The sequence below is a fragment of the Dictyostelium discoideum genome, assembly GCF_000004695.1.
Source record: "Dictyostelium discoideum AX4 chromosome 5 chromosome, whole genome shotgun sequence".
Classification (NCBI taxonomy): Eukaryota; Evosea; class Eumycetozoa; order Dictyosteliales; family Dictyosteliaceae; genus Dictyostelium; species Dictyostelium discoideum.
The window spans coordinates 4,894,081-4,915,305 of NC_007091.3; the positions used below are offsets into that span (position 1 = coordinate 4,894,081).

A 21,225-nucleotide genomic window follows, 5' to 3' on the forward strand; every position below is an offset into this window, starting at 1 on the left:
ATTTTTTGAAATAAAATAAAATAAAATAAAATAAAATAAAATAAAACAAAATAAAATAAAATCTACTTTATATATTTATTTATTTATTTATTTTTGTCTTTAAACTTTTTTTTATTATTTTATTTTGGAATTATAGAAATTATATAATCAGCTAAATTTGAATCATTTGATTCTTTCCAAGATTGATAATAAATTCCTATGGAATCAATAAATGATGGTTGTGTAGGATGATAACCTAATAATGTTTCTGCTTTTTTAAAAGATAAACGTTGATTAAATTGCATACCAGTTAAGAATAAATCAGATTCTGGTGCTTCAACATATTGAATTGAAATTGGTTTATTATTATTATTATTTAAATTTTTATTATCAAAGTCAATTCCAATTGATTTAAAATGATACTTATAAATTAACTTCAATAAATCATCAACTCTTTCTGTATAAGAATTTGCAATGAAAATTTCACCTCTAATCTTTGAAGCATTTTTAATTAAAAGTAAATAAAATTTACATAAATCAAAAATATGAATAAAACCTTGATAAAATCCATTTGGATATTTTTTATTATTACCATAGGTTTTAATTATATGTTTTTCAGCAGCAGCACTATTATTATCATCATTATTGAATGATTGATTTATACATTCAAAATAGTAACTACAATATGAACAATTTAAACCATAAATCATAGTTGGTATGATAATTATTGCGTTAATTCTTCTATAGGTGTCTTCAATTTCTTTAATTGCTTTCCAACCATCTGTATTTAATCTTGAATTTGATTTTTCATCTATTAAATTCTCATTATCACCAAATGAAAATGAAGCATTTGTGAAAATGATTGTTAAATTATCACCTTTGATTTCTTTTAATTTAACCAAATAATTTAAAACTAATTTTGGTGTTTCTGGATTTCTTGATGAAATCGATTCGATAACTATATCAATCTCTGTTTCAACTAAATTAAACCATTTACTTTCATCACTAACATCGCAAATAATTGGTATAATTTCATTTCTTTTCATTTTTAATCTATCATTTTCATCAATTGACATTCCATAAACTTTATAACCTTCTCTTCTTAATGCACAACCAACATTAAATCCAATGAACCCAACTCCTAATATTAAAACTGATACCATTATTTTTTTATTAATTTATTTAATTAATTATTTATTTATTTATTTATTTTATTTATTTATTTTATAAATTTATTTTATTTATTTATTTTATCTTTTCATTTATTAAATGAAAATTTAAAAAAAAAAAAAAAAAAAATTAAAAAAAAAAAAAAAATTATTGTTGTGTGGTAAATTAATACACACTGTTTTTTTTAATGAAAACATTTCTGAAAAGAAAATATGAAAATCTAAAAAAAATACATTTCCCAATGGAAATATTCATGCCACAGAGTTAACTTTATAAACATAATCATTAAAGATATTAATAAACAATGTAATTGTTGTGTAAATTTTTACACAGCAGTTGGTGTGATGCTGCAAAAAAAAAAAAAAGAAAGTTGATCATTTTTTTATGAAATCTTGGCATACCCTTGATATCAAATTTTGAAAAAGGTTTTTTTATTTTGTTTTTTTTATTTTTCTCACTTTTTAATTTTTTTTATTTATTTATTCAAATGAATTGGCTAACATCACTGAAAAACTTATTCCACTTCTTCGCCATATCAAAAACTAACAATTGAGGTACTGCCAAGGAAAAAGATAAGTTATGGATCATATGTCACATTAATCTACTACTTAAAAAGATCTTTAACTAAACAAATAACTTAAAATAAAAGATCACTTTTTAATAACCAAAACAAAATACAGCTATAATAATAAATATATTAAAAACAATAATGGGGGTAGTTTTTAAATTTTTTTTTTCTATTTTTATATTATTTTTTTATTTATTTTAATTTTTTTTTTAAATTTTTTTTTTTTTTTTATTATATATTTATAAATGTTTATTTTGAGTTGAAATTGTTTGAGCTATCCAATTTGGCCATTGATCTTGATCTAAAATATGTTCAACTACAGATTGTTCATATAATTCATAAGCATCAACATTACAAATATTACCCATCATTGCATTTTGAAGTTTTGCAGCAACAACTAAACTAACGAAATATTTCTTTTTCAAAATCTCCATAGAGGCTGTAACATCTTCCATCTTTTTAACGATTTCATCACCGACTTGATGTTTCATAAAAGCTATATTTTGTTGATTTCTTTGTTGAAGATCTTTTTTAATTCTTTGAATGGTATCACTGTAAACCTTTTCTTGAGTTCTCATTTCAGTCTCCAAACGTTGAATTTGTGAATTCAAAAAGGCGTTATGAGATTGATGAGCGATTGAACTTTCTCTAAGGGTTTCCATTTGTTCTTCAGCAGAGATTTGTTTGGATCTTCTATTGAACTTACCACTGATGCTACCACTATCTGTATGATGCTGAGAGAACTCTCTAGAGAAGGCCATACCATTGGCATACTCTGCTCTAACCTCTTTGACATTATTTTCCAAGAGACTTAATTTGGAATCTTTAATCTTGATCTCTTCTTCCCAAAGTTTTAATTTATCAGAGAGGATAGTATTTTCACATTCACGATCTATCAATTGATTCTCTGATTGAATGAGACGATCTTTCATTAGGGATAATTGTTTTTCAACGGTTGGTAATTGTTCATTGGATTTCTTTGAGTCTTCCAATTGTTTCTTTAAAACTGTGACTTGAGCACTTTGATCGGTGATAGTTTGACTTGCTCTTGTTAAGCCTTGTTCCATATCATGTAATAGCAATAACAAAGTCTTTTGATCGGAAGCAGAGGTTTCTTTTTGTTGTAGATGAGTTTGTTCCAATGAACGCATTTGTTGTCTAAGATTAGTAGTTAAAGAATTCAATTGAGTGGTTTGATCCTTTAATCTATCGGATTCATCTTTGTAAGCACTATTGATCGAAGTGATTTGTTCATCTTTACTATCACTAGCTTTTGTGGTTGAATCCAACTGTGATGAAATATTTTGAATGGTTGCAGTCGATTGTTGTACTGTTTTCGAGAGGATATCAATTTGACCTTGTTTCATAGTTTGATCGGATTGAAGATTCTTTAAATTCAATGAAGTGATACCACTTGATTCCTCTTGTTGTGTTAACAATGCCTTTAATTGAGTGATCTCCAAATCTCTCTCACTCAATAAAGATTCAGCTGATTGAATACTTGAACGACATTCTTTTAATCTATTGGCTAAAAGTTGACTAGTTTCTCTTAGTTGAGTGGTTTCATCACGTAATGATTCGATCTCCATCTCTGCGACATTCTTGTATGATTTCGATTGTTCATTGATTAGCTCGATGATTTGATTTGTATTGTTCAAAGTTGAAGAGAGTGAACCAATGGTTAATTCTTTCTCTTGGGTGACATTTTCCAATTTATTAACTTGACCAGAGAGTTGGTTAATTTTTTGAGATTGTTGGCTCTTGTATTGCTCCAACTCTTCATCACGATTTTGAATTTCATCACGAAGTCCATCAAATTGTTGAGTGTTGATTTCTTTCTCCAATTGAAGTTGAGAGATGGTGTTGGTAAGTTCTTCGATTTCCTTTTGTTTTGCCAATACAATTTGTTGACCAGTTTGCAATTGTGATTTAATTTGGTCCAATTGTGAAGAGGATTTCTCGATTTGTTGTTTTGCAGTTCTCAACTCCTCATCCTTTAACTCGGTTACCTTTCTCAATGGATCTAAAGTTTGCACCCATTTATCTCTATCCTCAACTGAATTTGCTTGTAATAACCAAACTCTACGTAATTGAATGATTGCAAAACCAAATGGTACTTCATCTTGAGTGATTGCAACTGAACTATTGGTTAAATCGATTTTCTTTAATTTATGAGTATCTTTTTGATTATGTGAATAATAAAGGTATGGTTTCTTAAAAACAAACCATCTTGGTTTCCATTCCTCTTTAAATGCTGATTTCTTTTTCAAATAACCACTTGTTTCATCCTCCTTTAATAATGCACTTGATGGTACTTCTTTAACTTTAACTTCAACAATTGTTGATGATCTTTTACGACCACCACCACCACCACCACCACTACTACTACTAGTGGTATTTGATGATCTACCACTTTTTGGTGATGATTCACCATTTACTAAAGTTGGTGAAGTTGAAGATGGTGAGGAAAAGTTTTGTTGTTGTTGTTGATGTGTTGAATTCATTAATAGCATTTTCTTTACAATCTCTTCAACGTCGATAGTTGAAGAATTTGAAGATTCAGCAACACCATTTGCAGCATTAACATCATCAGTGTTGGTTGAATCGATAGTTTTCTCTTTTAAATTTGTTAATTTCTCACGTAGATCCAATTCTTGTCTTAACTTTTCCATTTTCATTGCATAACCAAGTTTTAAAATATTCTCTTGATGAGCATCAATCATTTCACCAATACGATTTTGATGTTCTTGTTGTCTAGATTTGGTTAAATTAATACTAAATACAGAACCTGCATGAATTGATGGTTCCGATAAAATTGATTCACCTTTGAAATGAGTTTTAAATTTATCTAAAAGATTACTCATCGATGATGATGATGTACCATCTGGCATGGTTGCACTTGGCATCGATTCAGATGATAATATTTTAATTGCAATATCTTTAGAGATTGAAACCACATCTGGGAAACCTTGAATTAAAAGATCAAATGTTAATTTAAATAGAATTTTATCACCTTTTCTTGTTTTTTGATTGAAAATAAATGATGGATCATTAGTTTTCCATAATAATAAAACTGAATCATCAGTACATGATAATACAGGAATTTCAAATATATTACCACCACTATTATTACTATTTGTAGTTTGATTATTTACTAATAATGATAATGATGAATTTGATGCAGAATTTGTAATTGAATTTGTAGTACTTGATGTTTCAGATGATTGTTGTGATTGTTGTTGTTGTTGTTGTTGTGATTGTTGTGATTGTTGTTGTTGTTGTTGATTATTTAATAATACATTTAATGAGGATGATGATGATGATGATGAAGTTTGTACATTTGCGGCTAATGATAAATCTTTTAATAAATTTGAATTTGGTGTTGGTGGTGCATTTGATATTACATTTGGATTATTTGATTGTGGATTATATGGTGTACCTTGTTGTTGTGGTAATGGTGGTTGTGATGATGATGATTGTTGGTTGTTAGTTTGATTTGAATATGGTGTCATTGGAGTACCTGGTGTATTTTGAATACCTGCTATTCTAGAATTATTTGGTGTATTTGGTGTATTTGGTGTAGCTGATGAAGATAATAATGGGTTATCTCTTTTACCAAATATTTTAATATCAGATATTCTTGCAGATTTACATTCTTTAATGATTGAATTTGATTCATTCTTTATAACTTTAAATAGAATTTGACGATTTGTTTTATCTTTTTTTAAACGGAATGTAACCGAAGGTAAATGAGTATTATAAACATCTGGATCCTCTAAAATATGAACTGGTTTATATTGATCATCAGTACCTGTATTCTTTTCAGATTCTAAAATATTTAAAGTTGCTAAAAATTCGAAATTCTCTAACATTGGTTGATTCTTTGATGATGATGATGTTGTGGAGGCAGATGATGATGATGATGTTAATTTTGGTTGTTGTTTACTCTTTTTATGACCTCTAATTTCAAATGAAACATATTGAGTTTGTAATAGATTAATTAATGATTCGGTTAATGAAGTGATAACAATTCTCTTTTGATCGATAAAAGCAGAGATTGGTTGTGGTTCTGTTAAAAATGTATCTACTATTGTACCATTTTGATTTGGGAAATTGAATTTAATGAAAACATCACTAAATTTATTTTCATCTATAAACTCTGAGAAACCTTCAAAACCAATGGTAATTTCTAAATTCTTGCCAAGTAATAATGATTTATTATTTGATGGATTCTCTAAATATAAACCACGTTCAGACTCTGTAATATCGGTAGATGATGATGAAACCAATAGATTTAAATAACCTTTTTGATTACCATTCTCATCTAAAATGGGTACTGGTCTATTACTTTCTACCAAATATAATGTATTCTTTAGATAAACATGTGACACACCAATTAATGAATCCTTTGTAAATGTGAATTGGAAAGGATCCTCTGGAAGCTCAGTATCCAATCTACCATCATTTTGATAAAGTTCCCTCATTAAATAAATTCTATCTACGAAATCTTGATCGGTGACTAATGTGCTCTCACCAGTCGACGAATCGGTTGCTTTAATAAGGATTTGAGTTTTTCTCCAATCGATTTCCGGCTCGATATTATCAGAGATTTGATCAGGCTCTGGGAATACTGAATATAACTTTAAGGATAAATTGATCTTTTTATTCAAAGTGGAGGAGATGGCATTCGCTTCGTTCAATGATAAAATGATGAAAGAGATCTTATTCAAAAGTTTAGATCTATGAACTTTTGATCTCCAACGTCTAAATGCGAGCAATGCCAATTTCTCACGTTGTTCCTTTACTTCTGGGTCGCAATCATTCTCGAGTTGTAATCTAATTTGGTCATATAATGCTCTCATTTGTTTCTTATATTCTTGTTTATCATTGATATGTTTTGACATTGCCAATGTACCTTGAATTGAAGCCAATTCATTCAAAGCGAAATCATAATCCATAATTTGATCGACTGGACTCTTTGTACTACTAACTATACCACCAGTAGTTTGATTTCTTTCTCTTGCAATTTTAATTGCTTCCTCTGGATTATTAAATCTAAAAATATGATTATTACCTAAAATTACTCTATTACCTGTTGTTAAAATGGTTGGTTTATTAATTTCAACACCATTTACATAGATATATGATCTATCTAATTTCTTTTCACCATCATCATCATCATTATTATTTTCTTTTTCTTTTTCTGATTTTGGTTTTGATGGTGACTTTGATGATGTTGGTGTTGTTGATGATGAATTTTCTTTATTATTATTATTATTCATAAAATTATTTGATGGAGAAATTATAACTTTTCCATTAATATTTTCAAAAATACAATGTTCTTTATGAATATTTAAACCATTTAAAATGATATCTTGAGGAATTTCAGAATCTGAACGACCAATTCTAGTTTTACCTTCTTTAACATAATAGATTAAAGATTCAGACATTAGAGGATCCTCATTTAAATTAATAAGATGAGGAATTGAAGAGACCACTTTAATTGCAACACCCATATCTTTTAGTGCAGCCATTCTATCCTCACGAATTGCTTCAGCCTCTGATAATTTCTCTTCCCATGATTTATTTAATTCAGCCATGAGTTTTTCATATTGTTCTATCTTTTCATTCAATGTAGAAACGGTTTCATCGTAATCGGAATTCATAAGTTTTGAATCGTTTGCATGATATTGACCACCTTGGTCCATCATTGCTCTTAATCTCTCCACTTCACCTTGCAACTCTCTAATAAGCTTGGACTGAGCATCTTCATTGACCACAGCGACAGTTTTGATCTTTTTAGCGGAATCTGCATAACGTAGTGTCGAGAGTGACTCTTCATAGTTTATATCTGCTGGCGATATTGCAGCAATCATAATTGTTTTAGAATTACCACCCAACGTTTCCTTGAGGAGATAAGTTAACACTGAATCACGATAAGGTACGAATACAGCCTTCTTTGATGTTGAATTCTCTGCCAATGCAGAGATAACCTTACCCAATGTGGAGAGGGATTTATTGATATTTGCACCCTCCTTCAAACGTACACCAGTTGCACCAGTGCTATTGGCCCTCTCTGAACCTGCCAAATCCACCAAACTAATCTTACTAACTCTATCAATTGCCGTACCTCTTGTCTTATCGATTTTACTCTGTGTGAATACAATTGTAAACACTGCATGACTACGACTTGATGTTGCATTCATATTTGTTGATGCTACAGTTCTTGCTTTACTACCTTCATCCATAAGCATATCAATTTCTGAAAAACTTTTAACTGCTAATCTAAAAAAAACAATTTATTTAATATTCATCATCATCATCATCATCATCGTCATCGTCATCGTCATCGTCATCGTCATAGTCATCATCATCATTATCATAGAGAAAAACTAAACTTACTTTGATAAATCTTCAACATATGGACCAGTTGAAGGATTATTTCTAACTTTTAAACCACCTGTTTTATTATTATTTGGATTTAATAAATCTTTAACTTTTTCATTATAAATTTCCATATAACTAACTGTTGTTTTATAAATTGTTTGTTCATTTGAATTTGATGGTGTTGATTGAATTCTTTGAAATAATTCTTCACAAATTAATGGAATAATACCTTTTTCTTCACCATAACCCATCATAGAATAACTATATTTATTTATTTATTTATTTATTTATTTATTTATTTATTTATTTATTTATTTATTTATTTATTTATTTATTTAATAAAAAAAATAAAAAAAATGATTAGATTTTAATTTTTTTATTATTATTTTTTTTTTTTTTTTTTTTTTAACAAACCTTTTACCAGAACCAGTTTGACCATATGCAAAGATTGAACAATTGAAACCATCCCATGCATTTTTTAAAACTTCTTTACCTAAATCATTATATACTGTTGATTGCGATGCAAAATGTGGATCATTTGAATCATATGACCAATAACTATAATCGAATGAAAATGATTTCTCATCATCTGCTGTTGGTGCAGCCAAAGGATTGGCACGAAGTGCAGATGGTCTGGTCAAAATTGTAGATTTATTATTCATTTGAACAATTAATTCTGCATTTCTTTCCTTTTCACGTGAATTAAAGGGACGTACCCTAACTGCTACTTGTACATTCATCTCTCTCTTCTCTCTCTATATATATATTATTTCTTTTTTTATTCTTTTTTATTTCCTTTTTACCTTGCTCTTCTTTTTTTTTTTTATTTTCTTTTCTTCTTGTTTTACTTTATATTATATTCTTTTTTTTTTATTTTTTTATTTTATATATATATATGTGTTTGATATATTAATAAATAATTTATTTTCCTCTTTTAAATTTATTATTTATTTATTTATTTTTTTAAAATAAAAAAAATAAAAAATAAAAAAAGATTGATGAATAATAAATAAATTATTATCAAATGTTCGAACAATGAGGATTGAATAACTTAAAAAAAATATAAAAAAAAAATTTCAAAAAAAAATCTTTTTTTTTTTTTTTTTTTTTTTTTTTATTTTTTTTTTTTTAATTTTTTATTTTTTTTTTTTACTTTTCTATAAAGTAATTCAAATAATGATACAGACACACGAAAAAAAAATAGAATAAAACAAAATAAAAAAAAAAAAAAAAATTAAAAAAATGAATAAAAAAAAAAAAAAAATTAAACAAAAGGGGGAAACTATATATATATTATTTTAATAATAATTCTTTACTTTTTATTTTTTTTATTTTTTTTTTTTGAGATATTTTTTATGTGATGTGTGTGGGACCAGGTCAAATTAAAAAAAAAAAAATAAAAATAAAAAAAATAAAAAAAAAAATAAAAAAAAAAAAAAAAAAAATAAAAATGGTAAGATAAAAAAAAAAAAAGATAAAATCTAAAAATGAATTTAAAATCTAAAAATAAATTTAAAACAATTCTTGATTTAAAAATATAATGAACCAAGTTTTATTTTTATTTTTTTTTTTATTTTTATTTTTTTTTGTGTCTATTTTTATTTATATAAATAACCATATTTTTTAAAATTGTTTTTTAATATCTTTTTATTTATTTATTTTTTTTTTAAAAAATTTAAATGTACACCAAAATTATTATTTATTTTTTATTTTTTAATTTTTTTTTTTTTAATTTTCATCAAGTGTTAATATATATTCTAATAAAGAGATAATACCATCAATTTGCATATCTCTAAGGAAAGATTTGAAACGATCACCATCAGTTTGGAATAAAGTTGTCATTCTTTGAATGATTACAGACTTTTGAGATGAACCTAAACTTTCATCAGTGAGTAAACTAATGAATTCATCATAGAGTGCTGTATCATTTATAACATTTGATTGATTATTTTCATCACCACTACCACCATTAACATTACTTGTATCAACATTATTATTATTATCACCATTGTTAATTGAATGATGATGTTCATGTGAAGAATCAATTAATTCTTGTTCATGTTGATGTTGTTCATCAAATAATTCATCATCAGGTGATTGAATTATTAAATTCTCTAAAATTTCATCATCATTTGAACCTTGAACGGGTGATAATGCAGAATCTTTAAAGATTTTCAAACGATTTTCAATGAGTAGTGTTATGAAATTACAATGGGATTGAATGTTTGTCATGTGAACTTGAAATTGTGGATTTGAAGGATTGGTATTAACTGAACGTAAGATATTTGGTGCAAAACAAACACCCAATCCAATGGGATTCATTTTATTGATTGAAGATTTCAAAGAAACCTGCTCCAAATATTCAATGAGGTAGGATAGAACACGAACATTCTCAGTTGGTAACTTCTCTTCAACAAATACTCTAGCTTCATCGATTGTAGCGGGCACAGCTGGACTTGTGAATAGTTCCAATGGGACGAGAGGGAATTTTGACTCTCTAAGATACAATTTCAATAGACCAGCTAAATCATGAGCTGATGAATTCCCATCAACTGGTATTGCCTCTTGAACATTATTTAACATTAACCAAAGTGAACGTACAGATTCAGCATTACCATTCACTCTAAATAATCCTTCAGTCTCTATAGCATTGGTTTTCTTTAATGCTGTAATGATCTTAAATATATTTATAAATGATAATGTTGCCGATGAAAATGGTGCTGACAATATATGTTTCTCATAAAGTGAATCCCTACTTGGTCGTGATTTAAAGAATCTCTTTAATTTACCTGATATAATTGTTGATTTTGTAGTTTTCTTTGGTGATGGATGATGTAATATTTTATTTGGTAATGGTAATACATTGTTATTATTATTAGTTGAAGAGGATGATGATGGTGGTGATGATGATTGCGTTATTGTATTACCTGTATTTGTAGATTGTAAACTTGCACCCATTGTTGCATTTCCACTACTATAATGATTTATATTTAAATTACTATTTGATGTTGATTTAGTTAATGATCCAATACTATTTAATGATGAAGAACCTGATGAAGATCCTGATGATGATGGTGTGGTTTGATTCGCTATACCTGCTATATTACTTGCTGATGTTGATTTTGCTAAATTATTTTGTGCTGTAGTATGTTGTAATGGTGGTGATCTAGGTGGTGATTGTAATGCTGGTGGTTTATTTACATGTAAATTTGATCCACCAACATGTTGAAATGTATTTGGTGGACTAATTGAAAGTTTACTTGGATTTGACATTCTTTTTTTTTTTTTTTTTTTTTTTAATTTTTTATTATTATAATTATTATTGTTATTATTACAACAAATTTATTTTTAAAATAAATAAATAAATAAATAAATAAATAAAAAATAAATAAATAAATAAAAAAATAAACAGATAAATAAATAAAACAAGAATAAATTAATTAAAACAGTATAAGAAAAAAAAAAAAAAAAAAAAAAAAAAAAAAAAAAATTTTAAAAATAGTTTTCAATTTTTTATTTTTTATTTTTTATTTTTTTTAATTTTTTTAATTTTTTTATTTTTTTTTTAATTTGTTTCAAATAAACCCATCCGAAAGAGAGGTTATAGAGACTAATTTTTTTTTTTTTTAATTTTATTTTATTTTATTTTATTTTTTTTTTTTTTTATTTTTTTTAAAATAAAAAACCTTTTAAAGTTATAACTTTTAATAAAATCCTAAATTGGGAATACGCAATAAAAACTTTTTTTTTTTTTTTTTTTTTTTTTTATTATAATTATTTTTTTTTTTTTATTTCTAAAAATAAATACTCTTAAGAATCCAAAATATTATTTCCAAATTTTGTTGTTGTTTTTAATAGCCTTTGTTTCTTGAAGTGGTTCATGAACTTCTACAGTTCTTAATTCAATGCCCCATTCCAAAATTTCATCTTTACCCAACTCGATATCGGATTTAAGAGTATCCCCAACCAATTCCCTATCCAAAGAAGTAAAAACTTTTTTGAAAAAAAAAAAAAAAAAAAAAAAAAAAAAAAAAAAAAAAAAGTGTGAAAGTATTAATAACCTGAAGCCAAAAAAAAAAGCCATAAAAAAGCCATAAAAAAAATTAAAGAAATTACTTACGTCTTTCTCCTTCATATTTTATCATTTTTCTATTTTCGTTTAATAATTTAATTGAATATTCTAATTTCAATTGATTTCCTAAATCAATTGGTGAAATATAAAAATGTAATGATGGACCATCTTCGTAATCTGCCATTTCATCTATTGAAAATAAAAATTTAAATGGACCAATTTCAAAAGGTTCTGAAGTATAATTAATATTTTGAACCTTTTTATTTTTCAAATTGAGTAAACCAGCTTTTGCAATTGGATAACATTTAAAACTTGGAATTCGCCATTTATTTTTATATTCAAAAACAGGTTGTAATTGTAGTTGTAATGGTTGATGTTGATGTTGATTTTGTTTTTGTTTTTCATCTTCTTCTTCTTTTTGTTGTTTTTTAAGTTGAATTTGGAATATTGAATTTTCATTTGATATTGAATTTAATTTTGATAATAATAAATTGTTTTTTAAGTTAATTTCGAATAGTTGAGAGTCGTATTGCTTGCTAATGAATTCAATGTGGTTAATGGATTTTAAATGATGGGGAAGGTGAAGACGTTTAAAACGTTGATTGCAACCACCTGCTTTGAAAGTGCATGAAATGACTCTTTGTTTGCATTGAGTGTATTCATGTTGTGGCCAATGGGATCTCTCAAATTGGTCATCACAATGCAAACAATTGATTACTTTCTTGGGACATGATAATAGGTGTGATTGATAGTATCTCTTTTGAATATCGTCTCTTTTGCAATCATTACATTTCATTAAATTGAATTTACAACCATTCAATTCATTATTAATATCATAATGAATCTCTTCCAAATCATTCTTTCTTTTAATTTCAATACATCCTTCATTCTTACATTTTTGAAATCTAAATTGACAAATTTCCAAATGGGACTTTAGTTCACCAACTGTTGTAGATATTGGACAACCTCTTTCAACATCTTTTATTCTTTCTTCAATTGTTTCATCATCATAATCATCATCATCATCACCATCACCATCACCATCACCATCTTCTCCATTTTCATCTTCATCTTGATCCTCTTCATCATCTTCTTCATTTTCATCATTTAAATTATATTGATCCTCAATAGCTATAGTTTGTAGTGCCTTTGCCTCTTGAGGATACAACTTGTCAAAATCAATTATTTTTTCATCAATTTCCTCCTCCTCCTTCTCTTTATTGAAAATGTTTTTATTTTTTTTATTTTTATTTTTATTATTATCTTTTTTATTATTGTTATTATTATTTTGAATAATATTATTTATTGGATTTAAATGATCACCATTGTATGAATTTGGACAACATGCTTGGAGTTGTGAAAATTCTTTTTCAATGAAAATATTTCTTGAAAGGTCTTCAATTGATTCTATAATATTGTCACATTCAAAGCATCTGCTTTCAAATGTATTTAACCTTTCTTGCCAGCATGACTGGCATCTCCAATGACTTTATATAGAAAATGGGAATAAAATAAAAAATAAAAAAAAAAAAAAAAAAAAAAAAATTAGTATTAATATTTTTAGTTTGGGATAAAAAAAAAAAAAAAAAAAAAAAAAAAAAAATAATAATAATAAAAAATTTTACCCTAATTTACACTGATAAGTTGGTGAAAAGAATATAAATTCCATACATTTTTGGCATTTAAATTTGTTTAGTGACGGGTTATCACTATTTATTAATATTTGTCCAATTAAACATTTAACACTTATCATATTGAGTTTATTATTTATTATTTATAAATTTAATATGAATGTGTGAGGAATTTTTAAAAAATTATAATAATATTGAGAATAATGATTGGAAAAAAAAAAAAAAAAATAACTTTAAATAGCTTTTTTTTTCATCCAGATCTCTTTAATTTTTTTTTTTTCCATTTTTAATGAAAATTATTGAGGGGATTTTAAAATTTTTTTTTTAATAAAATTAAATTAAATAAAACAAATAAATTAAATAATAATAAAAATATTTGAATTTTATGTTAAAATAAAAAAAAAAAAAAAAAAAATAAATGTGGTTTCATAAAAACCATAAAAACAAAATTATTTATATTTTAATTATATGGGTTTAAAAGATAGATAATTTTTTTCAATTTGATTGTGTAACATAATTTGGTAGAGATTTTTTTTTAATCTTTCAAAAAAAAAAAAAAAAAAAAAATAAAATTTCATCTTCCAAAAAATAAAAATAAAAAAAAAAAAAAAATTTTTTTAAAAAAAAAAAAAAAAAAAAAAAAAAAAAAAAAAATTTATTTTCATTTTTAAAAATTTTGGGATATATCAACATCATCAATATCATCCTCAATACCCCAAAAACCATTTCCAAAACCAAAACCACCCCAATTCAAAATTAAAACCAAAAACAACACCACCACCACCACCACCACCAACACCACCACCAACAACAACAACAACAACAACAACACCACCACCATTACCAATTGATAAAAAAATGGTAAATAAAAATAATTATAAAAACTTTGAAAAGCTTCCATTGAAAACCCACCCATTCCTTTCATTAATAAACTCGAGTAAACCAAATAATAATTTTATTGAAATCAATGGAAAGATTAAAAAACTTTTATATGATCCAGTTAATTCATATATAAAGGGTTCCATAACTTTACCAATGTTATTTTCCTTATTAAAATATAATAATATTATAATTGGAAGGAATTTTTTTTTTTTTTTTTTTTTTTTTTTTTTTTTCCTTACTAAACTTAAGTATTTATATATATATATTTAGTCATTAAAAGATTTTGAATCAGTTATATCAGATATATTTTGGTTAATTAGTATAGAGGTTGAAGGAGTTGTATCGAAATCATCACAAAAAACAAATTTAATCTCATTGATTAAAGAAAGTATCTCTCAAAGTTTAGTTGCATCTGTCATTCTAAAAGAGAAATTAGATATTGATTTACTTGAAGAATCTGGTTTAATTAAAAGTTCAAAGAAATTTACAAATAAAATTATTAGAATAAATACAAAAGAAGTGTATGTTATTATATAATATATAATATATAAAAATCACACACACACATTCACCTACCAACCACTAATTTTATATATTTTTATATTTTTATATTATTATATTTTTATATTTTTATATTTTTATATTTTTTTTTTTTTTTAGATATACTCAAGTTAAATTTAATTTATTTAAAGAAGAATCAGAAGGTTTTTCAAAAGTTTTATCAGAATTAAATAAAGGATCAGAATTAAATTTGAATTCAGTCGATTCAACTATTCAAAATATTAAATCATTGATTGGTTATTTCAATTTAGATCCAAATCGTGTTTTAGATTTAGTATTGGATTCATATGAACAAAATTATCAAAATTCTGAATGTTTTCAAAAGATTATTAAATGTTTTAAAATATCTGCAATACCCCAATTATTGGGGTTTAAATATCAATATTATCAACAACAACAACATTTACAAATTCAACATATTAAACAACAATTAGAACAACAACAACAAGCTGCTGCTGCTGCTCCAACTACTACATCTACAACTGATTCTACAACTACTACTGCAGCAACAACGACACCAACAACAACACCAGCATCAGCATCAGCATCAGCAACATCAACAACAACAGCAGCCTCATCAACATCAACAACAACAACAATTAATCCAATTGATATTATTACACCAAAATCATTATATATGGTGACAGCAAATTTATTAAAAGAAAAATTATTTACATTGGAATCGATTTATCCACATTTAGCACCAAATGATGAAGAGATAAAGAGTCAATTTTTAGCAAGAAAAGAAGAGCTTATTTCATCATCAAAGGGTGGTACCTTGCCAACCACAGCAGATGATGATTCATCGACTAATAAGAAACCAATGTCAACTAGTGGTACTACAACAATAAGTATTGGTAGTACATCATCGGTATCATTATCATCGAATAATATTGATTTATTAGTTCAAGAGAATCAGAAATTTAATTTATTAGTATCATTATTAGATGTGAATGATACTGATTGTACAAATCAATTATTATATCATTTGACATCAAACGGTATTGATGTTGCATCAAATTCACATGTATCCACTGCATTAATCTCAAGATTGAATCAAATTATTGAACCGATTTATAGACCAATATCATTTGCAACTTTGAAATCATCATCCTCTGGTAATTGTGGTATTGATTTACCAACTTTTATGGCATCTTCAGAGATGATCTTCTTTTTACTCTCACATCTCGGTGTTTATTTATCACATGATATTAAATTATTTACAAAATTATGTAGAATTTTAGAAAAAGTTGTACCAAAAGTAATTTCTTTAGCAAATACCTCAACTATACAAGCACAAGCCGCTGCTCAAGCCCAAGCTCAAGCACAGGCTTCACAAACACAATCTGATTCAATGGTAGTAGATACACCACCACCACCAACAACTACCACTATGATTCAACCAAATCAATATTCAACATTTAAATTAGAAATTGAAAATTTAATATCAAATGTATTATTACCAACTTTATCAATGATACCAAGTAATCCATGTGCATCTAATGAAATTTGGGAAGTTATTAAGCATTTCCCATATCAAAAGAGATATCAACTTTATTATGAATGGAAAGAACAATATGGAAAGATATTATCATTGATAGTATTAAAACAAGAGGTAACTGGTGATACTAAAAAGATTCTTAGACGTTTATCAAAGGATAACTATAAACAGTATGGTAGAGCCATTGGTAAATTAAGTTATGGTCACCCAACCATTGTTTTACAAGTGATTCTATCACAAGTAGAACAATACGATTCATTGGTAATACCATTGGTTGAATCATTGAAATTCATTTCCAATTTGTCTGGTGATGTTTTATCATTTGGTTTATTGGAGAGGTTAACCATTAAACGTGATAAACTTAAACCTGATGGTACAAATATTTCATCATGGTTTCAAGCGTTGTCATTATTCATTGGCTCATTCTATAAGAAATATCCATCCACCGAATTGGAAGGGTTACTTCAGTATACTGTAAATCAATTAAAAGAGAATAATTCATTGGATCTAATCATTTTGAAAGAATTGTTATTAAAAATGGGTCAAACTGAAATCGTTGAAGAACCACCTGAAGCTCAAATGGAGGCACAAGCTGGTGGTGAAGTATTAAAACAAGAAACTAATACAATCGTTATTACAACTGGTGGTGGTGGTGGTGGTAGTGGTACTCCTGGTGGTGCTCCTGGTAGTGGTGGTGGTGGTGGTGGTGCATTAAGTAATAGTAGTAGTATTGCAAATGCTCCTAGAAATACAAAGAAATCAATTAATAGATTAAAAGATACTTTAATCAATAGTAAATTAGCATTCTCATTCTTTGTTTTAATTGCAAAACAACGTTATGATATCATTCATAATACAAGTGAACAATCACAACATATTAAATTAATTAGTGATCTCTATGATAAATGTCAAGAAACTTTAATTCAGTATACTGAATTCCTTACAAATCATGCAACATCTGAAAAGTATTCAGAATTCTTTAAAGAGGATTTCAATACATTAATCACAACCTATTGCCTAGAGCCAGAAGCTGCTTTTCATATTTATAGACCAATATTTTCAAATGGTGCTGCCAATAATAGACAATTAATTGTAAATAACTGTAAACAAATTTATCCTGATGAAGTTTGGAAATCAATGAATCCTGAACTATATTCTGTATTTTGGTCATATTCATTATATGACATTTATGTACCAAAAGCATTATATGAAAGTGAAATTGCAAAATTAAAGAATCAAATTACAACAATTGATTATGGTTTAGTTGGTACTACTACTACTACCACTGCTACTGCTAGTGGTAGTGGTGGAGGTAATTCTAAAGATATTAATAAAAAGAAAAAAGATAAAGAAAGAATTCAATCAACAATTGAAAAACTTCAAAAAGAATTGGCAATTCAAACTTTAAATCATCAAAAAGTTTTAGAACATATTCAATCATTAAAAGATAAATTCTTTGAATTTTCATTAAATTCACCTGTAAATCAAACAATTAATTCAACAACAACAACAACAACAACTTCAACAACAACTTCAACAACAACAACAACAACAACCCCTACAACAAAAGATATGTTACAAAATGGTAAAAAAGAAGGTATTATTAAATTTTTACAATATTGTATATTTCCAAGAGCAACATTTACACCAGCAGATGCAATTTATTCAGCTAAATTTGTTCAAATTTTACATAGTATTAGTACACCAAATTTCTCAACATTAAATTATTTATTAGATCTTTGTCAATCGATTACTTTTATGATTTATTCAAGTACAGAGAATGAAGCAAATAGATTTGGTAGATTTTTAAATGAATCATTAAGTATCCTAACCAAATGGAAATCATCAGAATCACTATACGATAAGGAATGTGCAAAACTTTTAAAAACTTTAGCATTAAGTTATGATAATTTCGTTAGATTCTTTCATCGTTGTCATAAAACAATCTCTGAATCATTTTCAAATTGTTTAGAGAATGATGAATATATGGTCATTAGAAATGCGCTATTGGCATTAACTAAATTGGTTCATGTTTTCCCAGCTCATAAATCTTCTTATGAAAATATTGAAAATTTAGTATTAAAGTTAAAGAAAAGAGATGAATTGAAAACATTGGCAATTCGTTATCATTCATTATTAGAAAAAGAAAAACCAAGAATGATTGATGATATCATTAAACCAACAAAACCAAAAGCTAATCTAAAAGATTCAAAATCGCCAACTACAACTTCTTCAACTCAAACTACAACAACAACTTCTTCAAAAGATAGTGGCACTACTACTACAACTTCTTCATCAACTCCAACTACAACTTCTTCATCAAATAGAGATTCAATTAAAGATGCTGATATGATTGATATTAATGATGAAAATAATAATAATAATAACAAATCAAAAGAAAAAGAAAAGGAAAGAGAACGTGAAAAAGAAAGAGAAAAAGAAAAGGAAAGAGAAAAGGAAAGAGAAAGAGAACGTGAAAAAGAAAGAGAAAAAGAAAAAGAAAAGGAAAGAGAACGTGAAAGAGAGAGAGAACGTGAGAGAGAAAAAGAAAGAGATAGAGAACGTGAAAAAGAACGTGAACGTGAAAGAGAACGTGAACGTGAGAGAGAACGTGAACGTGAAAGAGAAAAAGAAAAAGAAAAAGAAAAGGAAAGAGAACGTGAACGTGAGAGAGAAAGAGAACGTGAGCGTGAACGTGAAAGAGAGCGTGAACGTGAACGTGAAAAAGAAAAAGAAAGAGATAGAGAACAACGTGAAAAAGAAAGAGAAAGAGAACAACGTGAAAAAGAAAGAGATAGAAGTGATCGTAATTCCGATAAAAATAATAATAATGATGGTGGTGGTAGTGGTAGTTCAAGAAGTGATAAATCCTCTTCAAAAGATAGTGGTAGTAAAAAAGATCAACAAACTCCACGTAAAGAAATTGAAAAATCAGAATCAAGAGAGAATATTCGTGATTCACGTTCAAATGATAACAATCAATCATTATCATCCTCTCGTGAAATTAGAGAAAGAGATAAAGAATTAAAAGAAAAAGAGCAACGTGAAAAGGAACAACGTGATAAAGATCGTGAAAATAGGGAAAGAGATAATAGAGATGTTAGAGATTCACGTAATGATCAAAGAGGTAATCAAGAAAGAGATGGTGGTGAACCTCAACAACGTAGACAACAACAACAACAGCAACAAGAAAGAGATAGAAACGATATTAGGAATCAAGATAATAACAATAATGACTCTCAACAACAACAACAACAACAACAACGTAGACAACAAGACAATGATAGAAGAGATAGAGGTAATCAAGATAATATAAATAATAGAGATAATAATAGCAACAATAGAAATGATAATAGAGAAAGACAACCTAATCAAGATAATAGAGATAACAACAATAATAATAGTAATAGAAATGAAAGAAATGATAGAAATGATAGTAGTAGAGAAAGACAGGATAATAGAAATGAAAGAAATGATAGTAGAGAAAGACAAGACACTAGAGATAATCGTAAAGATCAACAAAGAGATAATGATAAATCAAATCAAGTGCAAAGGAATCGTGATTCTCAACCATCGTCACGTAATTCTTCACCACCCCATAACCAACCACAACAACATCAATCACAGCAACAACAACCACAACAACTTTCTCCACCAATTCCACAAACCGATGAAGAGAAATTTAAAAATGCAAAGAAAAAGAGAGAAGAGAAATTTGAAAGTAAACAAAAAAATAATAATGAAATCGATCAAGAATCACCTCCAAATAATAATAATAATAGTAATCAATCATCAAATTCAAATCCATCTTCAAATCAAAGTAGTAGATCAAATAGTAAGGATAGAAGTGGTGGTCAACAAACTCCTCGTGATAATCAAGAAAGACAAAGTGGTGAAAATAATAATAATAACAACAATAATAATAATAACACTAGAGATGACCATGATAATAAAGATAAATTAAAAGAAATGAGAGATAATATTCGTAAAAAACAAGAAAGTAATAATAATCAAAATAATAATCAAAATAATAATAATAATAATAATAATAATCATAATAATAATAATAATAATAATAATAATAATAATAATAATAATAATAATAATAATGCACCACAAGAAAATAGAGAGGATAAAAAGAGAGATAGAGAAAAAGAAGAAGAAAAGGAAGATCAAAAGAAAAGAAAAACTCAAATTAATCGTAATAGAGTTGGACCATCACCACCTCCACAAAATCTTCACCCTTACCAACCTCCTCAACATCTTCAACATCCTCAACATCCTCAACATCCTCATCATCCTATGTCACACCACCATAATCAACACCACAACCAACAACAACAGCAACAACAACAACATCATGGAGGATTTAGAGGTGGTAGAAATGACAGAAATGATAGAGATGTTAGAGATGTTAGAGATGAAAGAGATAACAGGAATGATAGATATAATAGAAGAAATTAAATTAAAACCA

The 21,225-nt window shown here is 26.8% G+C and overlaps 5 protein-coding genes across 5 annotated transcripts; 1 reads left to right on the forward strand and 4 right to left on the reverse strand.

Annotated features, from left to right (window-relative positions):
• Nucleotides 1-119: 119 nt before the first annotated feature.
• DDB_G0291019 (hypothetical protein) lies at nucleotides 120-1,142 on the reverse strand (the record flags this gene model as incomplete). The annotated part of the gene is made up of 1 exon (XM_630363.1): nucleotides 120-1,142. One exon carries the CDS (start codon nucleotides 1,140-1,142, stop codon nucleotides 120-122), a length of 1,023 nt encoding a protein of 340 aa, XP_635455.1.
• Nucleotides 1,143-1,956: 814 nt separating this feature from the next.
• On the reverse strand, nucleotides 1,957-8,844 carry kif1 (kinesin family member 1; the record flags this gene model as incomplete). The annotated part of the gene is made up of 3 exons (XM_630364.1): nucleotides 1,957-8,002; nucleotides 8,120-8,365; nucleotides 8,519-8,844. 3 exons carry the CDS (start codon nucleotides 8,842-8,844, stop codon nucleotides 1,957-1,959), a joined length of 6,618 nt encoding a protein of 2,205 aa, XP_635456.1.
• Nucleotides 8,845-9,832: 988 nt separating this feature from the next.
• gacD (RhoGAP domain-containing protein) lies at nucleotides 9,833-11,377 on the reverse strand (the record flags this gene model as incomplete). The annotated part of the gene is made up of 1 exon (XM_630365.1): nucleotides 9,833-11,377. One exon carries the CDS (start codon nucleotides 11,375-11,377, stop codon nucleotides 9,833-9,835), a length of 1,545 nt encoding a protein of 514 aa, XP_635457.1.
• Nucleotides 11,378-11,930: 553 nt separating this feature from the next.
• On the reverse strand, nucleotides 11,931-13,929 carry DDB_G0291023 (hypothetical protein; the record flags this gene model as incomplete). Its single annotated transcript, XM_630366.1, has 3 exons — nucleotides 11,931-12,097; nucleotides 12,225-13,663; nucleotides 13,802-13,929. The coding sequence occupies 3 exons, from the start codon at nucleotides 13,927-13,929 to the stop codon at nucleotides 11,931-11,933; spliced, it is 1,734 nt and encodes a 577-aa protein (XP_635458.1).
• A 736-nt stretch (nucleotides 13,930-14,665) lies between these two features.
• Nucleotides 14,666-21,215, forward strand: thoc2 (hypothetical protein; the record flags this gene model as incomplete). The annotated part of the gene is made up of 3 exons (XM_630367.2): nucleotides 14,666-14,881; nucleotides 14,960-15,210; nucleotides 15,350-21,215. 3 exons carry the CDS (start codon nucleotides 14,666-14,668, stop codon nucleotides 21,213-21,215), a joined length of 6,333 nt encoding a protein of 2,110 aa, XP_635459.2.
• Nucleotides 21,216-21,225: the final 10 nt, after the last annotated feature.